The sequence below is a fragment of the Hylaeus anthracinus genome, unplaced genomic scaffold (genome assembly GCF_026225885.1).
Source record: "Hylaeus anthracinus isolate JK02 unplaced genomic scaffold, UHH_iyHylAnth1.0_haploid 12001, whole genome shotgun sequence".
NCBI classification, from domain to species: domain Eukaryota; kingdom Metazoa; phylum Arthropoda; class Insecta; order Hymenoptera; family Colletidae; genus Hylaeus; species Hylaeus anthracinus.
The window spans coordinates 18,588,630-18,615,396 of record NW_026534348.1 but is presented as its reverse complement, the minus strand read 5'-3'; the positions used below and the strand labels follow the sequence as shown (position 1 = coordinate 18,615,396).

Genomic DNA, 26,767 nt, shown 5'->3' with positions numbered 1-26,767 from the left:
TATAGAGAACAGTACATCCTTGCCGATTTCGATGATTTTTAAATATGTTGTAAAAATAACATTTTAAACAACTTTTTCCTGTACATATAACCGTCGCTCGATCTTAGTTACCCAGATATTTGCAAAATATTATTGCTGCTACAACAATCAATATAGCTACGCGTCTGAGACTAACATTACACGAAAAAGAGATTAATCTATTTTTCGTATACATTCCTTGATAATAAGAACAATATATGTGTTATTTTTAAGTTTTATTAAACTCCAGTTACTAGATAATTGCCCGTATCATCTCTTTAACAATGTCTCTGTGAATAGGTAAACCATCAATGTCTTTCTGGGTCATTTAAAGAGCGCATCCTGTACTTCTCGGCGCGGTGCGTTAGTGGGGTTAATTTTACTTTAACGTTCACTTGCCGCGGATATCGCAAATCGCTCGATACTGGATACCCGCGAACGATATTATTCACGAAGAGACGACGGAAGTTTATAGTAAACTGTTGCGACGTTTTATATCCAATAAAACGCCTTTACCGGCTCTCGAGTGTCGTTTGCAACATTTCTCACGTCCGTTCACGGCGATGACTCGCTTCGATCGACGCGGACGTTCGCGACGCGAGAACGATTAACCGTGAAATTTCATCTGCGGTGATCGCATAATTGGAAAAATATCCCCGGGGTGAACTGGATTCAATAATACTGTGGGCGATCGACAATGGAAATTAATTTACTGGGCGAGTTAACTTGTCTGATGTACACTGCTATGCTTACCGATTGAGCTTAGACGCGGAATTCTTGTTATCTGGGAAAATAAATTTCCCAGAAAATAAAATATAAGAACTAAGTAGCATGTCACAGAATAAAATTGGATGGATAAAATATTCAATCCCATTCTTGAGTTTATTATATCTTAGATTTAAAATATCATTTTTTTTTTAATTACATACGATCACAACGTAATATTAATTTGTACTATTAGAATATTATACTAGTTACATTACTCACGTATCTCGAAACCTCGTAATAAGCAACCGAATTCTATTGCTGCCAGTATTCTTTGCTCACGTATACACGTTTGCACGTTCTTCCGTGGAATAAGGCCGATTTTACTCTCCACATGAGAATATTTGTACACAAAGCGTGACTCGTTTTCCAAAACCGATATTTCCCCGTATTCCCAAAGTTTATTCGTATGCAGTGTTTACGTATAATTATTTTAACATGCGCCGGTAGAATGAGTAACTAGTCAGAGACTGGTAATCATTTCCATGCTCGTTACACTATATGAACAATGTATGTATATTTGAGCAAGCATTCTATCGTTTGCTGTAATTAAAATACGACTGTGGAGGTAGAAGAGAGTTTTAACTCATTCACGAATAAGCAATTTTGGGAAATTCACACGGTTTATGAGTGAATTTTGTTTGATGTGCTGAATAGTATTTTATCGCTTATACATGTAGTTATATACGCGCAGTGCCGTAACGAGGGTGTGGCAATATAGGCGCAAATGGGTTTGGGGCGCAAAAAAAAAAAAAAGAATACCGAATTGGTTGAGAGTTGTACGTGGTTTTTAGTTTACTTAACCATTCTATTATACACTACATGAATTTTTCGTCATCTGACCGATTAGACACAGACACGTATAGTCACGCGTATATTATTTGATAAAATATTAAAAAAAAAAAACAAAATATAATGCTTTCAAATATATACTTTCAAAATGTTAAAATTCATTTATTGCATGATATCTGTACTGAGAGATAAACATGTTTATAATGGCGGTCGCTATAACCATACGCACTTCTAACTCATTACCTTTGTATGGTGGACGCAGAAATAGAAATCAAGAATTAATACCTTGATAATAATATTAATAATGATAATGACAATTGTAAGCATAATACATAATTGCGGCTGTACATTTGTACCTACGGGTCATTCCTCGCCAAATCTATTAACCTACTCTATTTGGATAAAATAACTGTTCATTAATGTAATTCATAAAAAAAATGTAACCTAAACTATAATCATGTTAGAGAAATACAAATATGTATGCAAAATAGAGTTTTAAGAATATTAATGTTAGAATAACAATCTAAATTATAACTAAATTTAAAAAGAGTGTTTTTTTTCTTTTTTTGAAAAGATAGTAATATTTATGATGAATGGAATTAGTTATATTTATATGAAAGTCTCAACAAATATTTTTACATTCTTCGATTCTCTTAATAATGCCCACATTTCTTTGAAGAGGTTATACAAATATTTGTAGAGGCTTTCATAGTAATATGAAACATTTATCAAAACTTGATTTTGGTGAGAATTTCAGCTTCTGAAGAAAGACTGGACTACTAACCCAAGACAATACAGAATATATCCAAATATATTTCTTTCGATAGCGCTGAAATATTAGATTTACATTTCGCTAATAATTTGATATCTTAAGCAACAGAAGATAGCATTGTTTAATTTTATTATGAATATTTAATCGTAATTGTAACACAACACACAATATCTAAATTAATTCGAGAACTGAACGTGTCAGTACCTCCGAAGATGTTAAAAATTACTTTTAGAAATATTATGGTAATTACCAATTTCCTCTCTTATAAAACTAAGCAATCTGTAACCTATTACCTTTCATTATAGTTCATACTCGTGATAATACTTTGATGAATTTGTGAGAAGCTTTCGTTAAATTTTCAAGGATCAGAATTTCCGAATGGAGAAACTGAAAAGCATGAAAAATTTAGAATGCCTACTTTGTACTAACGAGGCAAAATAGAATTCGCTATAGAGGGAATGTTATAATGAAGTTGCGACGACACTCGAGCTTGGTCTCTAGAATCCAAACTTAAAAATTAATGGAGTTTCTAAGCTGTTTATTTGCGAAGTTTCGTAGGATCGAATTCCGTATCCGCAGTGTTTTCCTCTAATTCATCGTAAATTATTCCTGGTCTACTACTCTAGTGGATGATTACGAGAAAACCTAATAACCTCTCGAGTTTGAATGCCAAACAAGGTTCATGACGCATCATCCAGCGATATTTTCATTTAATATCCAAGCGAAAAAATTGAGGAGACTTTAAATATTACTGATATAAACTGCTAGACAAAATTAGCGGAACACTTCTTTAAATCTTCATACTTATGAGAGTTTTTAAACGGTTTCAGTGAAACTTCGAGAGGAGTGTAGTCTTCAAGTGTCTTTTGGGTGTGTGCAAAGTTGCATTGGCGAGAGTTGATGTGAAGGGGTTAATTCACCCTCTTAAAGAGGCGGGCGTCAAGAAACGTCAATTCTAAAGGTGCCAGAGGTGACGGAAGCGGTTGAAAAAATTAGAAAGAACTTGAGGACGACTCTTCTTGACGCCCTCTACAAAATACACCGCTTGAAATCCCTCTCGGACAAACCCACCCCCCACAACCCCCCACCCCCTCTAAAATCCACAATTTTTGGGCGACGTTCTCGATTTTGGACTCAATGCATTTTCTGGACTCCCCTAATCCAGAAAATGCAATCACCCACACCGTGCACCCCATAGGCACCCCTTGGGGGTGAAACGGATCGCAAATTTTCAACCTCCTTTGTAAGGGAGCACTTACACACATCGGAAATTCAGCATATTTGTTCTCGATACGTTAAGGATCAATGCCGAGAAAGTCCTGTTTCGAAAACTACTTCTGGAGCTGAAGGGGGTGAGAGACCCCAGAGTTAGGGGTGTTCGGACGATTCCACGCCGAGTTACATGGTACAATGAGGGTAATATTTAATAATTATATATTTAAAAAGACAATTTTCTTCATCTGAGTATCTTACAATGATAGTAACTACCTATTAGATAGTAGAAATTCCACCCTTCAAATTGAATCTTGGGTAGAATCGAATCGGACAATTCCACGCTGAGCTATGACACCTTAAAGTTTCCTATTTTATAGACAATTATAAATAATTGACAGACCTAGTGACATACATATATATACATATAGCGTCGTTGCAAGGCCGTTCCAATTCTGAGAAATACTAGTAAACATAGTAGTATTTCCTGGTTGGAGAATCCCTCAAAGTTCTTTGAAAGAGAAACATTTATATCCAATTTTTCTGACGATCGATTTTGATGAAATTTGGTATACAGGGATTTTTGGTATCGCTGATTCCAAATCTGAACTTAGAATTTAGAAATTCAAAATGGCGGATACAACATGACGACACAAAATGCGAAAAATGATTGAATTTAGGAGAAACTTGGTATACAGGAGTTTTTGAAGTTGATGATTCAAAATCTGAACTTCGAATTTAGAAATTCAAAATGGCGGATACAACATGACGACACAAAATACGAAAAATGATTGAATTTAGAAGAAACTTGGTATACAGGAGTTTTTGAAGTTGATGATTCCAAATCTGAACTCAGAATTTAGAAATTCTAAATGATGGATCCAATTTAATGCGACAAAATTCGAAAAGTGACTATATCTTGATAAAACTTGGTATACAGGAGTATATTGAGTCCTATGGGTCGAAATTGACCCAGTTATGAATGAAGCCTAGACCTGAATCCAATAGAACGTGGGCTGACCACGTATGGGTGCAGGACCTCGTTCCGCTTCTGAATGCCGGCTCCGTCCGGATCACTTACTACTCTTTCAAATCTGCTCCGATTTGACACCGAAAGCGTGATTAAACAAAATCTGATTTTTTGGGGATCTGTTAATAAAGCACTCGCACGTCTGAATCCGTGAACGGCGTTGACGTGGGGTTACTCGTTGACCCTGCAGATGAGCCTGGAGTTGGGGGTGGGTTTAAAAAAAAAAACGACATTTACGTATATTAATGCTATTCACGCGGGAAAAAGACATCAAAACTGTGTCACCCCAATGCTATGGACTGTAGGACATGTGCTCCACGCAACGCGACAACGTTCCAACCCTTACACTTGGGGGTGGACCACCCCTACCTCTGCCCCCTCCCTTCAACTCCGAGGGCAGTTTTCGAAACGGGACCCTTTTTTTTAAACCTCCTGCCCGCTAGACATATTCTGACAACAATACAAACGAAAAGCTCTCAAACACGAACGTCAAGAAGTCACGAACGCCAGATAAGTTCAACAGTTATTCACAACTTGGTATTCACTATTTATCGTCCACGTTCGTTTATTATGTGAGAACAGAACCTGTAGTTCGCTTGCCCTGACGTAGAACACAATTATTTGTGCGTTATGATGCCCGCGAGAAACATGGCGGAATAAATCTACCGTCGCGGCTGGGCAGCATAATTTCCTTGCGTTTCACGGTTCGGAAACGTTGTGTACACAATAACGTAGATAGTACAGCATACTTTATTTAATTCCCTTCAGCGACTCCTTCGGTAGCGGGCGCCAGATAGCTAAAGTCGTCGGAACACGCGATGACGTTGTTTACCGTAACCTACGCAGAAGCGAATGAAGATGTACGACGGAACGTTCTCGAAATCAAATTAATACGAGTCAGTGCATTCTCGAGTCGAGAACTGCTCTCTACTGACCCTAGCCACGTCGCCATTTTCACGGTTCGTTCTTCTACAGACCATGGATAGTAGGAGCGGTCGTAAATACGATATACATGTTTAAGTTATGTGTTTTTGGAAAAGTAATAACTCCTTATTGGGGTCGTGAGAGCAAAGTAAAACACGGGAGTACGTTAATTCGACGTTTCAGGTTACAACGCCTTCAAGATTCATTCAGGGTTTAATTCTTTTAGTGCCGAAAAACGATATATCGTTAATCACTAAATTTGAGAAAAGTGCCGACAACGATACATCGTTTGCGTGAGTTACTATGCTTTTGCGCTTGAAAATCATAAATTTTGACTTCTTAGATGTCTTTAATGCATCAGAATTTGTTTACATTTTTGTTGTTGACGTTACATTTTGCTAATTCCAAAACTAACAATTGTTAGTTTCAGCAAAGGAAAATTATATTTTTTCTTATCCAACCCCTGGCAACAAGGTTTTGATCAGATATACTAATATGAAATTAATTGAAAATATCCATGTCTTAAAATTATAATATATTATCATACATAATTAAAATTTATGGGCAACTTTTATTACTTTTATTATTTGGGCAACAACAACAACAAAACTTTTATTTATTATCAAAAAGAAAAAAGAGAAAAAAGTTTTCGATCGGATTTATCAATTTAAATTAAGGAAACTAATATAAATATTATTGTTTTGTTACGTTCCCTCTTTCATGTATGACTGCTTTAATATATTGTGGCATTGAAGTTATAAGATTTTTACATTCCGTAGCTGAAATTTCTTCCCACGATGTTCTTATACCTAACCCAGACCCGACCCTAGAGAATTTCAGTTCGAGTCACGCGAAATTTCTTTCTGACGTCGAACACGTAATTCCACCGGTTAATTATTCTAACTAATAAATCACCGTGAAAAGAAGCGTTATTAATGAGAAGGAATGATGCAGCACGCGACCCGACGATAAAATCGTTGAACAATGTAGAAAATTTCTTGTCGGACGTGGCCCGAAGGCAACGAAGGAAGGAAAACTGTGTCACGGGGACTTATGGCTGGTCGATCTGGGCGATCGTTTATCCTCGCAGGTCAGTTCCCTTTAGGTCTGGCATGCAAGTGCCGCGTTGGGGCCGATCCCGTCACTGGTTTTGAAGGGTGGGTCTAGACAGTGGCAATTAGGCTTATCAAGTCTTACACGATACTCAAAGGTGCAATCTCGCTTTCATTTGAGAAAGTACGTTCTATGCCACTAGACCAGAGGTACTCAACCTCCGGAAATTTTAGACCTAGCATTCAATTTTTTATCTTTGTTGGCAGTTAAATTTCCTTAAGGTACGATCGGTTCTGAAGTAACTTAATTTAGTGCAACTGCAATATTTGTTTCGTAATAATATTTAGTTTAATTTATTTTTCTATTTATAATTTAAATGTGTTTATAATACACAGCAATTTTAATTTGATGCTGCATTTTAAAAGAACGAGAATTGAAATAACGAAATTTATGGTTCCCATGGCAATGACTCTGTGTCACTCAAAGTCTGTGCCTTTTGCCGATTGGAATTCATCGATACCAGTTTTAACTAACATCAATATATATATATATATATATATATATATATATATATATATATACATACATATATATATATATACATTATCACTCTATGTGTAAAAAAAATAATTAATTTGTAAGTGACGTAGTGAGGGACATTTAAGAAACAAATTAATTTTTTTATGGGAACCTTATATATTTTTATCCATATATATATATTTAAAAATAAAAGTTCATTGACTTGGCAGTTATAATCTTATATATATGGAAGGTATTGATATTTACGTATATATATATATGGATAAAAATATATAAGGTTCCCATAAAAAAATTAATTTGTTTCTTAAATGTCCCTCACTACGTCACTTACAAATTAATTATTTTTTTTACACATAGAGTGATAATGTGCCAATATGTAAAATAGAGTATATAAATATATTTTGTAAAAAATAGTGATAAAGTGTAACAGACCTGCATGGTCCGCAACCTGTGTGAAATAAAATTAATCAATCAATTAGTTTAGTATGTTCTAATAGAGAGTGACACAAAGTGATAGCCCAACAAATGTTTCTGGTTATAAGCATATAGATATAGAGAACGGACCAAGGAAATGTAACGTACTCAAACTGTAATGTTTATTTTGATTTTTAAAAATACGTATATTAGAATAATGGTTTAATGCAAGTATACGACTTAGCGCGTCTCGACCACACCGCTCAAATTCACTGCCCAGAAAACAACTGGCCTTTCGGCTAAAACATCCCCTAGAGTCTAGGACCTAGACCCTCGCATTCTTCCTTCACGCAAACTTCCCGTTACGGGCCCGCTGGCCCGTGGGTTTTTCCCATATATTTCTTTTTTTTTAAATAGAAATACATGTCTTTTTGGTATAGATTAAATCCTTTCGTAATTCTATGTACAAAAAGTATTAAGATAAAGTAAGGAAAACATAATTAGTTCACGAGATATTTTAACTAATCGTCTTTATTGAACAAGATGTTCTTGCATCAATGATGCTTAGTTAAAATCTAATCAGACCTTGAGATAAGAATATCGAATTCAAATATGAATTTCTTTTGGAAAATACTCAACCATTTAGGCACAAAATTATGTCAAACAATGTATACTCATTAAATATTACCTACAGTAAAATTATGTAGAATTTTTAGAATATAATTTGAGGGCTGGACTTCAATAAACAACACTTCTTTTTATTAACGGATCTTTATTGTATATTTTGCAGGGCATCAATTCTCTAGATATATCTTAACAGATGAAAACCACGCCGTGAACACAGCGTCGCCAGCTTCCACACTGGCGCATAGACGCACCATTATTCAACAAAAATAAATAAAAAAGAAACTATGTATAGACCAGAATATTACTCTGAAATCTTCCTAAACACTTAATAATTCAATAAAGTGTGTAAAGAAAATCAAATTTGTACCCTCTGCCAGACATAAATGACAATTTGTCTTGAATTATAAAGTAATAATTGATATTTACGTCAGCAGAAATCTATTAGCAATACAGAAAACCTTATACTACGTCAGTGAATATTGTCAACTTATTCTAGGAAAAATATGTTGTTAGTAGACTGCGGAAGTTTATGCACGATAAATATATAATATACATATGCAAAATATGCATGAAAAATATGCACGATAAATTTGAATAAAATATAATATAATCAGTTATTAGTTCAATGCATACTACGCTATTTCTCGGACTCGCGGACACATTCCTAGGGATTTATGTTGGTCACGAGGTCCGTCTTTCATTCATATGTATTAATCGATCAATTAGGAAACTTTGAACTATCGTCACTCAACGTGGAATCGTCGGATTCGATTCAAACAAAATTCAAATCGAAAAGCAAAATTTCTCTAATGTAACAAATAGTTATTATCAATGTTGGATATTATTAAACATTTGTTTTATTCGGTGTTATAATGAACGCAAAATATAATTATGGTTTAACAGTTAACACGCAATGTAGTGGTAGTTGACATCCTTAGTGTATCTTCAAATAAAATTCTATAAAATGTATATTGCTAAATAATAATATAGTAATTCTCAATTATTTAGTGATGAGATATTGAAATGCAGAAGATTATAACTGCCAAGTCAATGAACTTTCATTTTTAAATATTTTAGGAATATCTTTTTTTAAAGTCAAATGCAGAGTTAGCTATGAAAAGAACGACTGTTTGAACATTTTTGTTACCAATTCTATTCTACAGATTGCATCACCTGTCGGACAATAGCGTTGATGAAATCACTACTGCAATATTTTATTTATTGAAGAAATTTTTAATTGATACAAGTATAGGTGTTTCTACCTCACTGTATGTTTCCTTGAAAATCATGCGAGTTTTTAACCGACTTCGAAAAGGAGGAAGTTACTCAATTCGACATGTATATTTTTTGTTTGACACATTTTCTCATAAAAAGAAAATTACACGGATTATTGAAGTTGTCACTGTACATGATTCACAATACATATTAGATCGAGTCATAAGTAACTTCCGATGCAGCTAAATAGAATGTCATATATTCATTTCTACCCATTATGAGTTACCATGACAACAAGTTTTTGTTTTCACTATATGGACGAAGCTTCTGTTAGTCTCTTGTCAACTGTTTTGTGTGATACACGTTACGTTAAACTGGTTTTTTCACCTCTGAAATGGATAGTCAAAAAGCACATATTCGGCATGTGATGCTTTGTGAATTTAAACAAGGCAATAGTGCTAAGGCGACAGCTGACAAGATATGCAGTGTATATGGTGAAGGACTAATAACTGATCGGGCAGTTAGAAATTGGTTTATAAAATTCCGTTCTAGAGATACGACCTTAAAAGACAAACCGAGGGCGGGACGTCCTTTCGACTTTGACGACAACCTTTTAAAGGCAATATTGATGCAAAATCCACGTCAATCAACAAGAGGTATAGCAGGAAGGTTGAATACATCACAATCAACTGTTAACCGCCACCTGGAGAAATTAGGGGAAGTCAGCAAGTTAGGAGTATGGGTATCTCACAATCTCAGTGAATGGAATAAAGAAGACCGCATGTCAATCGCCACAAGTCTGCTCTCACGGGTAAAAAATGAACCCTTTTTAAACAGGATTGTAACAGGCGATGAGAAATGGGTTACCTATGACAATATAGTCCGCAAAAAACAGTGGCTTAATAAGGATCAACCGCCCCTACCAGATCCGAAAGCAAACATCCATGGCAAAAAGATTTTCTTGTGTGTATGGTGGGATTGTCAAAGGAATAATTCACCACGAATTGTTAAAGTCAAATTTAACGATTATTGCGGATAGATACGTTCAGCAGTTGCAAAGAGTGCTAGAGAAACTCCATGAAAAACGTCCCGCACTCATCAATCGCAGAAACGTAATTCTTTTACACGACAATGCGCGACCACATACAGCAAGGGTGACTCAAGAAAAGATTCTTGAGCTTGGATGGTCTGTTTTACCACATCCACCTTACTCCCCGAATCTTGCCCCGACAGGCTACCACCTTTTTTGTTCCTTACAAAACTTTTTGAATGGAAAAACCTTCAATTCTGAAGAGCAAGCCAGGCAGGCTGTCGAAAACTTCTTCCAGCCCAAACCAACCACATTTTACAAGGATGGAATTGATAAGCTTCCAGGAAGATGGGAGAAGGTTATAGATAATAGTGGTGAATACATAATAAATTAATATAATATTGTTATTTAAAGAGAGCAAAATAAATGTCTGATAAAAAAACGGAAGTTACTTATGACTCGACCTAATATATTCATTTAATTTATTTTTAAATTTCTATTAAATTAGTTAAAGTATTTCTTCTTTCTATGTAATTCACAATCTTTTTCAGTTTGCAGTATTCGGAAACAATCACAACAGATGTTGAAAACTTTACACATTAATAAGTTTACACTAGAGATACAAAACTGACGTCTTACGTTTTAATAGATCACACTAAAACTTAATAATTTCAAAAGTTACCATCTCACTTAAACTTCTGTGATCCGATAAATGTGATATCCGAAAAGCACGAGATACAGAATACTTCCTTACTTTCCCCTGACATAAGTATTAAACATTCTTGTGTCCTCCAACAGGATTTCTCGTAATTTACTCGTCACTCGAAAACTTACCGCAGCCTATAGCGAGTGGTTCTTCGCGTTTTGCGCTCGACGAGCGGAAGGAAATGTTTTCTGGCTGAATTCCTTCGTATCCCTCCTGCTGAGAAAGTGGATTCAGCGGGAACCGGGGTTGCGGAGCGGGAGAAATATTTCTTGTGGAAGTTTCGATTTACCTGACAGGTCGGAAGAACGATCGCGCGAATTTCAGATTCGTCGAGCACCGCCGCGGAAAGTTGCTCGCTCTCCATGCACAACCACGTAAATCAACGCGGATGCGCTGCACTAAATTCGAGCTGGGAACTTCGACATTACCGATACGCTGAATTAATCGTCAGCTTTCTCTAAGCGCGCGACGACGATAAGCGATCGGTAATTAAACGTCGATGCACGTGACGTGAGTTACTCGTTCGAAAAAAATAGAAGTAGCGTATTGTAAGAAAGGTTGGCATATGTTTAGCAATCTATAAATGGGGGACGAGAAGTAACTCCGACCATTGCAAAAAAGTAAACTTCCCTGATATTTTATCATATTTATTTTAACGTATCTGGAAGCATTAGCTATATTAAACACGCGTGGTTATTTGAGCGTAATTGCCTGATGTGTTCTAAATGATATATATTTAGAAAATCTTTAAAATTGTATGTTTTCTTTGTGCTTGGACAAACGTTAATCTACTTGGGATAAATGATTATGTTTATGTCAATCATGAAGTCAGGTAGCCCCGGTCACTATTTTGGCGGGTAGCCTCAGCAAGTACTTTTTTGGATAGTACCGGTCTTTTGTTTCAAATCTAGACTCCTCTTAAATATCCAGCTATGAAACCTTATCCCTAATTGTTATTGTGAAGGTTATCATTGAATCGCACTTCGAAAATAGACGGGAAATGATTCGCAAATCGCCCCAATAGTATGCTAAGCCGGCCGGTCCATTGAAATTACACTTTTTCTCATCGTATAGATGATCTAAATAGAAAAACATTATTTATTAATCATATCAATACTATAAATTATTAACTATGACCTCATTGAAAGACTTCATTGGCTTTCATTGACACGCGCATTGACTCGTGTCGTTATCAGGAGCTCTTGGGCAATCGTAATCTGCCTTATGTGGGACGGTTCCGATCGGAAAATGTTACATTTATGCAAGACAACGCATCAATTCACGTTTCGCAGTGCACAAGGCATTGGCTTCAACAAGATATGGCGGCAACTGTGGACTTGCTAACAAGATTTCCAAACCTTAAACTCATCGAAAATCTTTAGAGAATTCTTGTATGCTACGTGTACAATAATAACGCCACTACGACAACGTTACCCAACCGAAAACGACCATTCAATAGGTGTGGAATCGAATCACCACGTATCAGCTCATGAACATCGTTCAATCGATGCTGAAGCAAATGAATCTTCTCATTAGAAGCAACAAAAAACCTAGAAAATATTAAACTTTTAATTCTTTTGTTACAGCCGTGCAATGCATGTATAGCGGTGGTCGCCATGTCGCTGGTTCCCTCTACAATTTAATTATGTACGTTTATTATAGCAGAGAGAACCACGCTCTGAGTTCATCTATGTTTCTTTACAATTATATTATATTCAATTAAACCTGTGTCATTTAATTCCACTCGCGCCTCGATTCCTGTCATCATCTTTTTCTTTTCTTTTTTTTTAAATAAATTGAGTTTTTTCTAAGTGGAGCTATCATTTCTTTTTGGTTGAAAACCTGCTAATTTTACTATTGTACATACATGTATTACTCTGTTCCGTTGAATGAATATTTTTAATCGTAATTTTTATAGAAACATTTACTTTTAATAAGACAATAATAAATTTGGATTCTATAGAAACATTGATTCCCGAGTTGTACTTAAATGTTTGAAATGCTAACATTTTTTTTTACGCACCATATTATGCAATATGCAAAGAAATGAATCAAACCAATACATAAATTAATACTTATTTATTGTAAGCTATAAACGCAAGTGTAGGTTTAAGTGTACAGGAGTAAGGAAAAAGACAATTTTACTATCATACATACATAGTTTTTGCATAGTTTTTGCTTTCTTGACCGGAGAGTGCCGGTGGTGTGGCCCCCGAGGTCATAATACACACATACATGCATCCATGATAAAAAGTAATAAATATATAGGATTACGTAAATTTAATATTTCATGTAAAACTTCATGGTCGAAATGAAATATCAGTAATTCAAATAAGGTAACCAGTTCACCGATTTGGATTATATGATTTATTTTTCAATTTTCGTAAATATATTAGTGTTACAATTAATAAAAAAAATTACTTCTTCATTTATTTGCTTAAGAAATATTCAAAGTATTTGTTGGAAACAATACAATCCATGAAAGTATTAAATGTCGTCGACTGTAAGTATTTCTCCCGTATGTTCGACGGGTCGAATATATTTATAATATAATTTCTGATGAAGGATATTGCACCACCCGATAGTGGGACAGATTTATTTCTGATCGATCGTTTTAAAGTGAAGCTTTGTGCAAGAGACAGCTCTATTGTGCGCACAAATTGGAAACGGGAAGTCGTCTAGAAGCGGATCTAATTAACTGAATTAATATTTTGCGATTCAGATTTATTTTAAATCTCCATAAAATTGCTCGCCGAGGATTCAGAAATTCATCTATACCGAGTTAATAACTATATGCATTCATAATATGAAATACTAATCAAAGTGTATGCCTCAATAATATATCACCTGTATGGTCCACATGGTATTACTTCGCATTTTTTAAATTAAACATTCAAACATACTGAGGAGTAACAAGTAAAGAAAATTGATCGATGCAGGGGTCAATCAACAATAATTCAAAAAATAATATAATATGCACTTTTTAAATTATATATTGTAGTTTTCCTTTCTTTGCATTGCAATAATTGAGACAATCTTTTCACTTTCTGCTGTGCATAGTTTACTCGAAAAGTAATTTAATTTACGACTTATCCACGTTCCTTTCCAAACTTCTATTAACATACAAAAAATTAATGGAAAGTACCATACAATATAAAAGAGAATTTTGTAACTTCTACAATAATACAAACAAAATTTTTAAATATACCATGTTATCAATTTTAACAATGTAAATTAAAATTGTCTTTAACCAAAGTCAACTCAAGTTAGAGCAATGATTGCAAATCTTGGTATCTAAAACAGACTCAGTCACTTAAAGAGGTACTCTTTCAGTTTGGATCAAAAATAGATATTTTTATATACTTCTCTTGCTCGAGGTCTTTAAAATATTTCTATCAAGTTACATTTAAACAAATTATAAATTGTCAAAATTATAACAGTTTATATCACGGATCGTCCTGTTAGGCTAATTGAACATGAAACTTCAAACACATTACTCTCGAAACTTTGTTTTCTAAATATGTTAATCCGATATCTCAAAAACCGCATTGTCGAGAGTGTTAAAACTTTGCAAACATTATTGTATATGTATGAAAATTTTGAACTCGGTCGAAAATGCGGTTGGCCCGAAAAAGTTAATACTTTGTAAGATATCAAAAAATTCTAATTCACGACATAGCCAAAAGTGGTAAAATACATTGCTGTTAACTACGATATTCTTGGTATCCTGAAACTTATTACTTTTTCAGACAGTTAAAGACACAAATCTTGTGAAAAAATCGAACATTTAAGTTTAAATTGCCGCCATTTTATCAAGTTTCTTCTAATCCGTTTTTATTTCATTAACGCTATAAGTATATTCATAGGTAATAGAAGAAAAAAAATATACATGCGCAATTGAATAAACTCCTCTTTTTCGAAGTCGCTTAAGAATCAGTTTTCATTGGTTCGAAGCATTAGGGAGGCCTCAATCGCGTCTAACATAGTTGGCGTATTCCATTATACGTGACGTGACGTGGAATATTGTTCATAACTTCGAAACAAACCAAGTAGAACAGTTGTACATTTAATTGAATTTGTATATGCATATACAAACAAGTATGCGAAATTTCAAAAATTTATGTGAAATACTTTAGGTGCAAAAAGATCATAAAATATGCCTCAAAACTGATAAAAAAAAAACTAGTACTTCGTTAAAAAAAAAAAGATGCAGAACATAATACTAGAAGAAAAAAACAGAAAGACCTACGGACCACCCTATTACTCCTCGTGTTCCGTCTAATAGGAGGAAGAGGCAACGCTCTGATGCGTCTGGTGTTCTTTCTGCGGAGGATATTAACAAGCAACCCTGCTCTGTTATAAATAATTCTAATAACGCGTCTCGGGTGAAAATTGCCGGCTGGTCTCGAGTTTCCACGAATCTTCGAGGTAGCACGTAATTTCTCAAGCCGAACGTTCCCGGTTGCTCTCCGTTTACACGTAGGTACGTGATCCGCGTGCGTTCGTATGCATTACGGCGACGCATATTACATGGGACGCAGGGGCGTATTCAGAGCGCGACTTCGTCTAGCACGGGGAAACGAACCATCTTTCTGATGGATAGCGCGGTTGGTTTACGGGGCCAGAAAGCTCGGATTATATCCGCAGGCTCTGGCGCGAATGGGAGACGCGATTCGACAAGCGACGCGATAAAAGCCGTTTTGAAGGATGCAAATATTTGACGCCGTATCGGACTGCTGTTGGAAAAAGGGGAAACTAAGCGTTCGATAAACGCGCCGCAGGGGGAAAACGCGCGATCATTATGGGTACCTCTGTCGCGAATGAGAATCATGTTTCCTCTTATGGAAACATTTTTTTTTTAGCTGGAATCGTTTTTCGATATGGAGAAATTCCGTGGAGATATGGTTCTCGCGTTAACCCTTTTGGGGGAGGATTAATTCGTATTTGCGTTTGACGAAAGCTATTGGGGTAGCATACGGTTTGCGGGCATGGAAATATTATCACTATTTGGAGATATAGTTTGGGAAGATGTGATTATATTGCAGATGTGATAGCTATACGAAATTGTTTCGTTGTAGTAGATTATGATATTTTTTACTGTATATCATAATCTTTAATGCTTGATAACATGCAAACGTTAGTGTTTTTCTCTCAGGAAAAAAGAAAACTTCTGTTAAGAAGTTTTATTTCACATAATAAATATTTGTAGAATGTCAATGTTTTTATACATAATGTATAAACTAATAAGAAAATCTTTGTTTATTTTTAATAAGTTTACCCATTGATATACCCACGTGAAATTTGTCCTTTTTTTCTATGGTTCAAATGATAACTTGACGTCGAATCATCCTAAAACATAAAACAGATAATGATTACCTTTCAGGAATTATTCTAGTGTGAAACGCGTTTTTTTTCAAGTTTGGAATTTATTTGAACCAAAATAGTACCATGCTTTGCAGCAAAAATTGGAACACATGTTTATTCGTATCTCATTTAGGTACATTTACAATTTTTTTCATGGAAAAGAAATTAAGATTTTGACGGTTCTCACTTGTGTACGCTATCGAACCGTGTAACATCATGTTAACAACATCGTGAGACCGGTTTTTAACGATTTCAATTTTCAGTAAAACATAATAAAAGTCTTAAGACAATTTATCGTATAGTTTCTTTACGAAGAATTCCTAAAAGTACCTTTCTTTACGGAACCGTTACAGTGTTGTACTCTCTTAAGTCTATCACATCCACAGTTTACTGATAAAACCCTGCACAAACATCAGGGAATATAGCTTTAGGTGTCCAAGAAACAACAGTATATTCGTGAGACATTCATTTTCCAAGTGGGGCACAAAACTTGTACTCGAGGTATCAAATGAAATTCACGTTCGGGGACCGCCGGAGTGCGCTTAAGTGTTTCCTGACGAACGAGTGTTTTATCGCTTACGAGCACGTAAACTAAAGTGGACGTAAATGAAACAGCCGCTCGAGGACCATAAAGAAAAAAACAACATTTATCATTCACGCGAGCGTATTGTAAAGGCTGTTCCGCGCTCCATCCCGCGACGATAAGGGAGCGATATAACTACGATAAAAGCTCCGCGGAATGTCGAGGAATGTGGATTATGCGAACGATCCGCGGTTAGGTTATCGATAAACAATTGCTACCGACGCCGACGCGGAAGAACTGGAGCTTTTTGTAGTCGTCGCACGTATGGAACTTCTCGGGCTGTCTTACTGCATGTGACCAATGGTTCTTCCTTCTCAAACTCGCTGCACACACTTAAACTTTGTCGACGAATCAATGGCTCGCATATCATTTTCGACTCTTGAAACAATTTTACTGGCATGGAAAATATTTTACAATGAATCTTTATTTGATTAAAGCTTGTCCTCGTTGTTTTCTTTTGCATAATGACTTTTATTTATTTGGATTTAATTTACTGCTTCAATTACCGGGAGCCCATTTGTAATCTTTTCAATTTCAGAGTTTATATTCTGGAACTTTTGAATTGTATTGTTGGTTAGCCTAGATTGATATATATATCATATCCTCTGAAAAGACAACTGCTCAGAAAATCACTCTTTTTTTTTATTACTCAATTACTATAATCATTTAGAAAGTCCATAAATTGTTGCACATCCGAACAGCATGAATTCAGTTGCCAATAAATAGTTATAAACTATAAAAAATTCATCAATTTTTGCAAATGTAATCATCGCGAAAACCTGTCCGGCAGTAAATTGTAGGAGGTTACATCGATTTTATTGATTTCAGGCCAAACTTACGTGAAATAGTGCTCTTTTTGCGGTAAAAAGTAAAACGAGACCAAATATTTTTTTACGGGACCAAATGGTAGTAATGCTTTACCAGATGCAAGAAGTTTCAATCCGATTGGTCCATCCGTCTCAGACTAAGAAACAGTACAAAATTTCTCGGTTTTTTGGAAAAAGAAACGCGTAAAAAATGACAAATTGCAAAATGTTTTGATAACGCGACCACCGGGGACACATACTCTACAAGATGCAACAGGTTTCATCTCGATTGGTCAGGTCATCTCGTTGTAATCGGGAAACATAAATTTAAAAAAAGAAAAAATGGAAAAAAATACACATGTCGAATTGAATTCCTCCTTTTCGAAGTAGTTCGAAAAACATATTTTTTTCAAAATATTTATCGCCTATTGTACCATACAACTTTGTTGTAATTAAGGAATCCTAGAAAGACTCGTGATGAAATAAAAGTAAATCTAAAAAATGAAAATTTATTAGCTCGTTTATCAAACATGTTACAATGATACTGGAACAATGGCACAGAGGTAAATCACTTGTTTAATCAAATATGCGCGTTTGGTTAGTTGTGGCTCGATGTCATCGAAAACGATACAGAATTCATATTTATCGCGATTAAATAGCACCACGTAATGCAACACCGAGGAGACCGGCTTTCAATTAAAATGCAGGAAAGCTGGTCCCGCCGCGACGGCATCGTGATTTAATTAAAGCGTTCGAGTAATATGATGACTTTACGGTCCGATTCAGGCGAACAAAGGCCATATTTACTGGGAGGAGAGGGAGCGTCACAGGTTTCAGTCAACCAGGAATTCTGAAAATTGAATCGTGATCATTTTAATAATCGCCGCTATCGCGATGGCAGATAATCGCGGTAGATTACGAACAGCCAATCGGTACGAGGGGGAAGTACTGAACCTACGAAAATTCCATTAAGATTTCCATGAATGCGTAGATGTCCGTACCATCTGCTGACGTGGTCCTCGTACTTCCAACGAGTTGCATCTTTTCGCGTAACGAACTCCATACAGGTTGAGTCGCTTTACTTGATCAACATGGAATAGAAAATGTTCAATTGTAGTATCAAGTGCTGTTGGGATTTATGGGATTTCCAAGTATCATCAATGAAAAGTACTTTAAATACGTACTTCTTAAATTACTATTCGGATGCTACGAGCCGGAGGAGGTGACTGCGTAGCCGGGGCTTTTCTATTGGAATATGGTTTTGTTAATGGCTTTACCAATGTTGTTAGATAACACTGGGTGCCTTGAGGAAGTAGACGCGGAGACGAACCCACGTATGGCTAACGTAGGGAGCTCCAGGAGGTTGGTTATCGAGGACGAACCCACGTATAGCTAACGTAGGGAGCCTCAGGAAGGTAGAGACGCGAGGACGAACCTACGTATGGCTAACGCAAGTAGCCTCAGAAAGGTGATATGCGGACGAACCCACGTATGGCTAACGTAGGTAGCCGCAGGAAATGTTAGTATTATTCCTTGTAACAGTTTTTGATGTACCTCGAGCGGCAAAGGTACACCTTAGTGGCTACTGGACTGGGTATTATAATTGAACAACACTAATTAAAAATGATTATACATTATATTCTGATATGCATTGGGACTTACAATTGTTATAAGAGTAATTATCGCGGCGTACTAATGGTAATCTAAATTGTTACAAATATGAATTGAGTTAAAAGTACAGTTTCGATTCCGCGAAGCAAGAATCTAATCCTTGTCGGTTTTCACGAACGCGAACAAACGGGAGACGACTACAACGATAAAATAATGGCAAAGGGTCGCACAGATTACTCTGACGTAACGTGATCACGCGTTATAAGACGCGTGATATGAAAATCTAACATAATAGGGTCGCACAGATTATTCTAACATGACGTGACGTGACGTGGGAACACGTCACGTCAGACACCGTGGGCTGACGGCATGCTACGTGGGCCCACATCAGACATGAGAAGCTGTCAGAAATAATGAATCCCTCGATAATTCTGAGTTTATGGCACTTCGGTTATTGAGGTCGAAACGGGTATTAGAGATTCTACAAACCATTCAACGCTAAAGACTCGAAATACCTTAAATCTCAAAAATAACCTTTTCTCGACCACAGGCCAAACGTACCAACAAAATTTCAATGTTATGTTCCTTGCGAGGGAACACTCTTTTTTTTGACAATGTTAAAGAGGTACCAGACGTTCAGTTGTCCAGTTTGTCAACAACCAACCTAGCCGTGGGAGATTTAATAACGTTTAACGTTTAATAACGATATTAAACATTTTTTTACGGTACAAATAAAGATCGTACATAACAATAATAATAATACTGACGTAGGAACACGTCACGTCACGTCACGTGACGTCATGTCGGAATAATCTGTGCGACTCTTAACATAGGGTTTTGCATGGCGACGTTCACATTAATCTGACGTGACGTGGTCTGACGCCATCTGACGCCATCTGACGCCATCTGACGCGACACGCGTGTTCCCACGTAGACCCACGGCATAAAACGCGTGGTTAAAATCTAACATAAGGTTTTGCATGGCGACGTTCATATTACTCTGACGTGACGTGGGCTGATGCTATCTGACGAAATGTACGTTCTGACGCGTCAGGAGCACATCAAAACTACTACATTTTTCGTGAGCGTTGGAAAGCGTCAGAAGACTCGGGTGTTTTCTAGGTACCTGTTTTCCATTTTTAAGAGATAAACTAATTTAAGAAACAAAAACTACACTAAAAAGTGTAAAATAATTTTTAGTTAATTTATATAAATTTGTATGACCAGTAATTTATATGAGCAGCTCTAGATATAATTGTTTATAAAAGTATGAAAAAATGCAGTGAAAAATTGATTAAAATATAGTCAGCATAATATATGCAGTGATTAAAATATAGTTTTGTCGCTTTCATCAGAACTGGAACCAGACATTAGTTTCTTTTTACCTTGATCATTTCAAAATAAAATTAAATATTAATAATTGATTATAAGTCTAGTTCGGACGATACCTACAAAATTAGATTTTAATAATCTATTTAATTTTTTGCTTTCGGATGAACAAATGTCAGGTTATCGTGTCAAACTTTGAGAAAAAAGAACAATGTTCACGTGGCTTCACAATTATTTGACATGTGGATAAAAATTCTCAAAAAAAAATCTTTTTTCTTTCATATATACATATGATAATGGCTCCTATAATGCCAAAAGAGAATTTAATTTTCGACGAACATGTAAAGTAAACATTACCTCTATCCTCCCCAATGAAACGAAACTTACTTATTTAAACCACACTTTCGAGGGCTCTTAAACTTTGTAATTAATATATTTGTGAATATATAGTATGTCAAGCGCCACCTTTTGGTGCTTTGCAGTATCCCTGAAAGTGGCATTCAAACGCGAAAAGTGAAGAATAAGTTTCAAGGTAGCCACGTTTGGTGTCAATTTTCGAAAAGGCTGACAGACCTGTACGCGCAATTAACCCGTTACTCCGAGCATCTCTATGGTCTAGGTGAGTTCTCAAACAGCACCGTCGGAAAAGCACACCGCAGAGTCATTTAATCGCCCGCTGGCGGAAACTCTGACTCAAAATGGAACGCACGACCCAGGCATAATTTAAGCTTCGGTTGCCCAGTCGCGGATCGACGGAATGCCGCGTGGAACTCGCAGCTCGAGTTCGAAATCCCCCTGGTGGATCTCTGTGCAAAAGACCACGGCCTGGCGAGCCGACGTCGGACTACATTAGAGAGATATTAACATACATGAACCATGGCTCACGCGAGAGCGAGCCATTCGGCTGGCCAAGGGTTGCGGGAACGGTTTCGCATCGACGCACACACACAACCATCCACGGAATATGTCGTGGAGGCAAAACATATGTCTGGAAGGTAATAGAATTATGAAAAATATATACAAACATCTTGCTTGGACTTTTATGCTTTTTTCATTTTGTACCACAACTTACCTGAATTGTCCCTGTTACTTTGGGAAGTTCAATTAGTAGGTTCTCTCCAGGAAACGAATTGCTGCTATGAATATTAATTAGTGATGAATCATTTAACCGTTTGAGTCCCAAGCAGCACGGTCGCACTGTTGAGATTTTATGTCGAGAGAACCCAGTACTCATTCGGATAAAGCACGGTTGCGCTGTTTGGGATTCTTCGACAGTGTTGTTTCAGAACCCTCTGGGACTCAAACGATTAATATTTAACTTCATTCGTAGATATATGTTTTATAATAGATATATTGTTACGTTCCGACGATAAATAATTGTTTTTATCTTAATTTTATCTTGATGCACGAATATATTCGAGATGTATAATAGCATCCCTAAATCTTTCACGAAATATAATTTAATATTAAATTTTTCTGTTCCGATAAAAATAACGTAGCCGTTTAAGAAGTTACCAATAAGCGTTTAACGTGTGTGTGCGTTTTCCTTTGTCCAGGACGTTCGACAGAGTGTCGTCATTGCTTTACTAAGTAATCCATTGAAATTTTCATAAAGAAAACCTAGTGGTGAATTATTCTTCTTGTTCAGGGCACAAATGTACTGTCGTGATCATCTGGAATATACCGTCCGGCGATGTTAAATGCATACGTCATATTGAAAGTGTTTAGGATAAGATGTGGAATAAAATTGAAGCGTTAACGGATTCACTCGGATTGCATACAATGTGGAAAATTGTTAAGAGTGCTAATAAAGATGACAATGCACACATTTTCGGAAGTACTACCATATCTTTGAAACTAGATGCATAAAGGACAAAATAATTTATCGATCCAATTGTTACGGTTTTAATATATGCGTATATTTATTCTCAACAAAACGTTGCCTACAGACGGGTCGAGACAGATTGATTTAAAACAAAAGAATAGATATTTATAAAGTCAAGGGGCGCAAACACATACACATACTTCCATACCCAGGCACACAAACACATAATTAAGAAACGGATACATATACAGGGTGTCCCAAAAGTCGGGGAGGAGCCGGAAATGGGGGTTAGCTGAGACGATTCTGAGCAACAATTTCTTTTGCAAAAATGTCGGATGGGGCTTCGTTAAAGAGATATTAAGAGAAAACCCCGACCAATCAGAGCGCGCTTGTACGCGAACAAGTGACTCGACGTGCATCGAAGGACATTGACGCTGCCGCCTAGTGCGTTGCCTTCGCTACCGCGACCGCTCGAACGGTCTACGCGCGCTCTGATTGGTCGGGGTTTTCTCTTAATATCTCCTTAACGAAGCCCTATCCGACATTTTTGCAAAGGAAATTGTTGTTCAGAATCGCCTCAGCTATCCCCCATTTTCGGCCCCTCCCTGACTTTTGGGACACCCTGTATATTCTCAACACCAATTAATTTCGATCATATTGTAATAATTGTTGTAAAAATTATAGCAAAAGCGTGGTTAATATTGCAGTAAGTTTAAAAAGATTTCTACATACATACATGATTCAAATTAACCTGCTTGGAAGTTCTAGTGCTAAAATCACCTCAGTTGAGAAAATGCAAATTTGCTCGCTGTAGTTGTTACAAGTGAAGTAATTGGTGTACTCCTAAGAATGTACGCACTGTGGAAAAAGAATTTTTGTCATATAATAAGAGCACTTGTTTACAATTTGGCCAAATAGCTACTCGTCCGATTAACATAGGTACTTTTGCATCGACGCATACTCGTAATCATCCATGAAATAGCGCGTACGTGCTGGTGTAAATTTAAGGGTGGAATCGACCCTGCAAGAAGCCAGCTTAATTAACAGATAACGGTCAGTGGGGATATTAGTTTATCCGCGGGCGAATCGGGTAACGTTGAATGTCCTGGCGATACGTTAGCCCTGTCAGAAGCGTAATACTCCCTTGTGACGTTGTTTAGAGTAGAGGAAGTTGAGACTGGACCTCGATGGTATATCCAGACTTGTTGGGGAGCTCTGATGAACGGATTTTGTCTTTCCTCTAGTGAACATTTAGACAGTATCGAGAGATAGTTCAAAAATTGTGTGCATTCATTTTTACTAGTTTTGACAAATTTTTTCCCTTTATAGCATTGTTGTTCCATTTGAAACTACTCAAAACAAATGCAGCCGTTATTTTTACTTCTCCTATTTGGAGATAACACATGAGTGTGTAAAAAGTAATTATGATCGAACTTTTAATTTCGCATATGCAACAAGCAGAGTTATTATGTTGAACTGAAATTGAAAGTAAATTTAAAATTGTGTAACCTTATAACGTATGTATATATTTTTTTACTTACTATTGTACTACGTACATTTATATACAGAAAACAATAATATTAATAGAGACATTGAATATTTAAAATTTCAATGAAAAATATAATATTAGCTAAGTGACTCAATATATTATGAAGTAATTAATTCAATAAATTGAGAAAGTATTTTATCCATCTTGTTAATTATTTGAACAAATTTGCTTTAACACCCTACGATTAGTCCATTCTATGGGTGCAACGATGCACTTGCAAATTGCATTCAGAATATTTCTTTCAATAAAATAATACAATATATTAGAGCCCCCATTTATACGTGTACACGTGTTTCACGTGTAACACGTAAAGTCCTGTAGAAATCCGTGTCCATATTACACGGATACACGTGTATTTTACGGAAACACGTGTATTCACGTTACCCGTGCCCATATTACACGGATACACGTGTATTACACGGTTATTCACGCTTTTCACGTGTAATAATACACGTGTTTTCTGATATCCGTATCTCGTAAACGTTTAAACGTGACACGTGTACCCGTGTATCGCATTGTACGTGTTTTAGCCGAGAGCTCTACAATATATGTATGTAACAAATTGATTTATATCACCAATTCGTGTAAGAATATTACTTGTTTTTCTTTCTTGGGACAGTACATGTTGCAATATCTTGAAAACGATGATATTGCACTTGTACACAAACTCTGATAAGCATTATTATTAATATGTTTAAATAACTCAGCATTAGGCGTCGTTGAAGTTGATAGACGAAGTCACTCTTTTGAGATCAGTTGTTTAGTGGTCAAATGTACTAACGTTGTACGGGAGGACCATTCGTTAATTAATGCACAGTGTTTCCTAATTTGCAATAAAATACATTAAAAGAAAAAAGAAAAAGTTCTGCGAGACCGTTTACGACCGAGCGTTTACTTTTATTTATTCATTATAATATTTTTGTATTTGTTGATTTTATCTTTTTGAAACCATTACTGATGGAGTGTGGAAGTAATATGATGCGTTTACACGCTCAAGCTATGTGCACAAGCCGGCTCGCGCAAGCCAATTTGTGCAAATGAACTGAATGAAATATTGTCGTTCACACGTCTAGTTCGATTTGCACAATTGTGAAGTGAGGAACCCTGAAAATTGTAGTTTGTTGTGTCCGAAATGGAAAATCTGGACGAATGCGTACTTATGCTTGAGATTGAAACTGAGTCTGAACATCGTTTACACGCACCCAGTCTCAAACCCAATCTCATGCCGATTTTCTGTCAGGACAGATTTCACTCAAACTAAATTTTTTGGCTTGCGCAAACATTATTCCTGCGTTTACACGCTACGATTTACTTGTGCAAGTCGATTTATCCAAATAGCTTGAGCGTGTAAACGCACTTTTGAAAATGAGTCCGCATACGACTATATTCAGACTATTTTTAACTATAGAACATCTATTGGTAATAATCTCGCCTAGATTCATTGAAAAATATGGAAATTTCAATTTTCGCAATAACAACACTATCTGCATCAGTCATATGAAACCAAATGATGTAGTTCAATTCCATATAACCGTGGACTGTTCCAATAACTCTATTTTATTATTCAAGTCAACTAATAGTAACTCTGCTTGCCTGTAAAAATAATCAACACAATATAGATCTTATCCATAAGCCAATATAATTTTAACAAAACAAATTGCAAATCCATCTACTTTAAATATTATATTGTTATAATTATTGATCAATTAAAATTTGTGAAATATCTGAGGACGATCATCCTAATGGCCGAAAACGTCATAAAACTTTTTCAACGACAGTGAATACATACATATAAATCTGGATTGTGTTGAGTATTATAAAAATCGTTAAATCTGTGACATTTCTTGTTTTTGAGAGAGAATATCAATTTTTGCCACGAGTAGGCCCTCAGTCAAAATATTTCTTTTATAAATTGGTTTAAGAAATGAAGTTTTCAACGATTATCTCACTGGTATTATCGTGGCTGACGATGAGCGTCGCAACAACATTGTTTGACATTGAAGAAATGGATAATGCAGTAAGAAATAACAAAACAATCAGCTACAACGACAAGCGAGTAGCAATAATGTTTAATCCACGTTGTCCCGTTGGCTACCGTTTCAACCAACGAAAGTGTCGAAAGATTTATCCATAAGATCGCATCGTTCTTCGCGAATTAACGAGCATAGCGGTAATAAAAAAACAACAACAATAAACAAAACTATTGAGATATCGTTTCTTTTTTATTTTACCTATTTAAAAGGTTAATGTATAGAGATGAAATCTATAAGAATGTAAAATTCATATATGGCTATTCATGAATACCAAATTCATATAGGATTAATTTGGTTTTGCTAATAAACTTTTCGATTTACTTTTTGTTCAGTGTATGAAAACTGATAGAATTTCAATATTAACGGCTAATAACTACACTAGTAAAGTCCATAATAAGTCCGTAGCTAATAAAGTCCATAGAAACAAAAATGAATAATATATAATAATTACATGATATCACGAAAAGTTACTATTTAAATTTTTCATCAAAAGCAATTCTTTTTGAAATAGATATATATATATATATATATATATATATATATATATATATATATATATATAATATTTT

General features: G+C 35.8%; 2 protein-coding genes across 2 annotated transcripts in view; both read left to right on the top strand.

Moving 5' to 3' along the window:
* The window catches only part of LOC128891206 (uncharacterized), a 599,859-nt gene that overhangs the window by 99,173 nt on the left and 473,919 nt on the right, over positions 1-26,767 (top strand). The gene's annotated exons all lie outside the window — the stretch shown is intronic.
* Positions 9,757-10,786, top strand: LOC128890631 (histone-lysine N-methyltransferase SETMAR-like). Its single transcript, XM_054149285.1, has 2 exons — positions 9,757-10,325; positions 10,402-10,786. The coding sequence occupies exons 1-2, from the start codon at positions 9,757-9,759 to the stop codon at positions 10,784-10,786; spliced, it is 954 nt and encodes a 317-aa protein (XP_054005260.1).

Bases quoted from the DNA above. Each gene is read 5' to 3' on its own strand.
- LOC128890631 (XM_054149285.1), top strand. From the start codon at position 9,757: ATGGATAGTCAAAAAGCACATATTCGGCATGTGATGCTTTGTGAATTT. The intron at 10,326-10,401 runs GTGTGTATGGTG...TATTGCGGATAG, and splicing joins CATGGCAAAAAGATTTTCTT to ATACGTTCAGCAGTTGCAAA.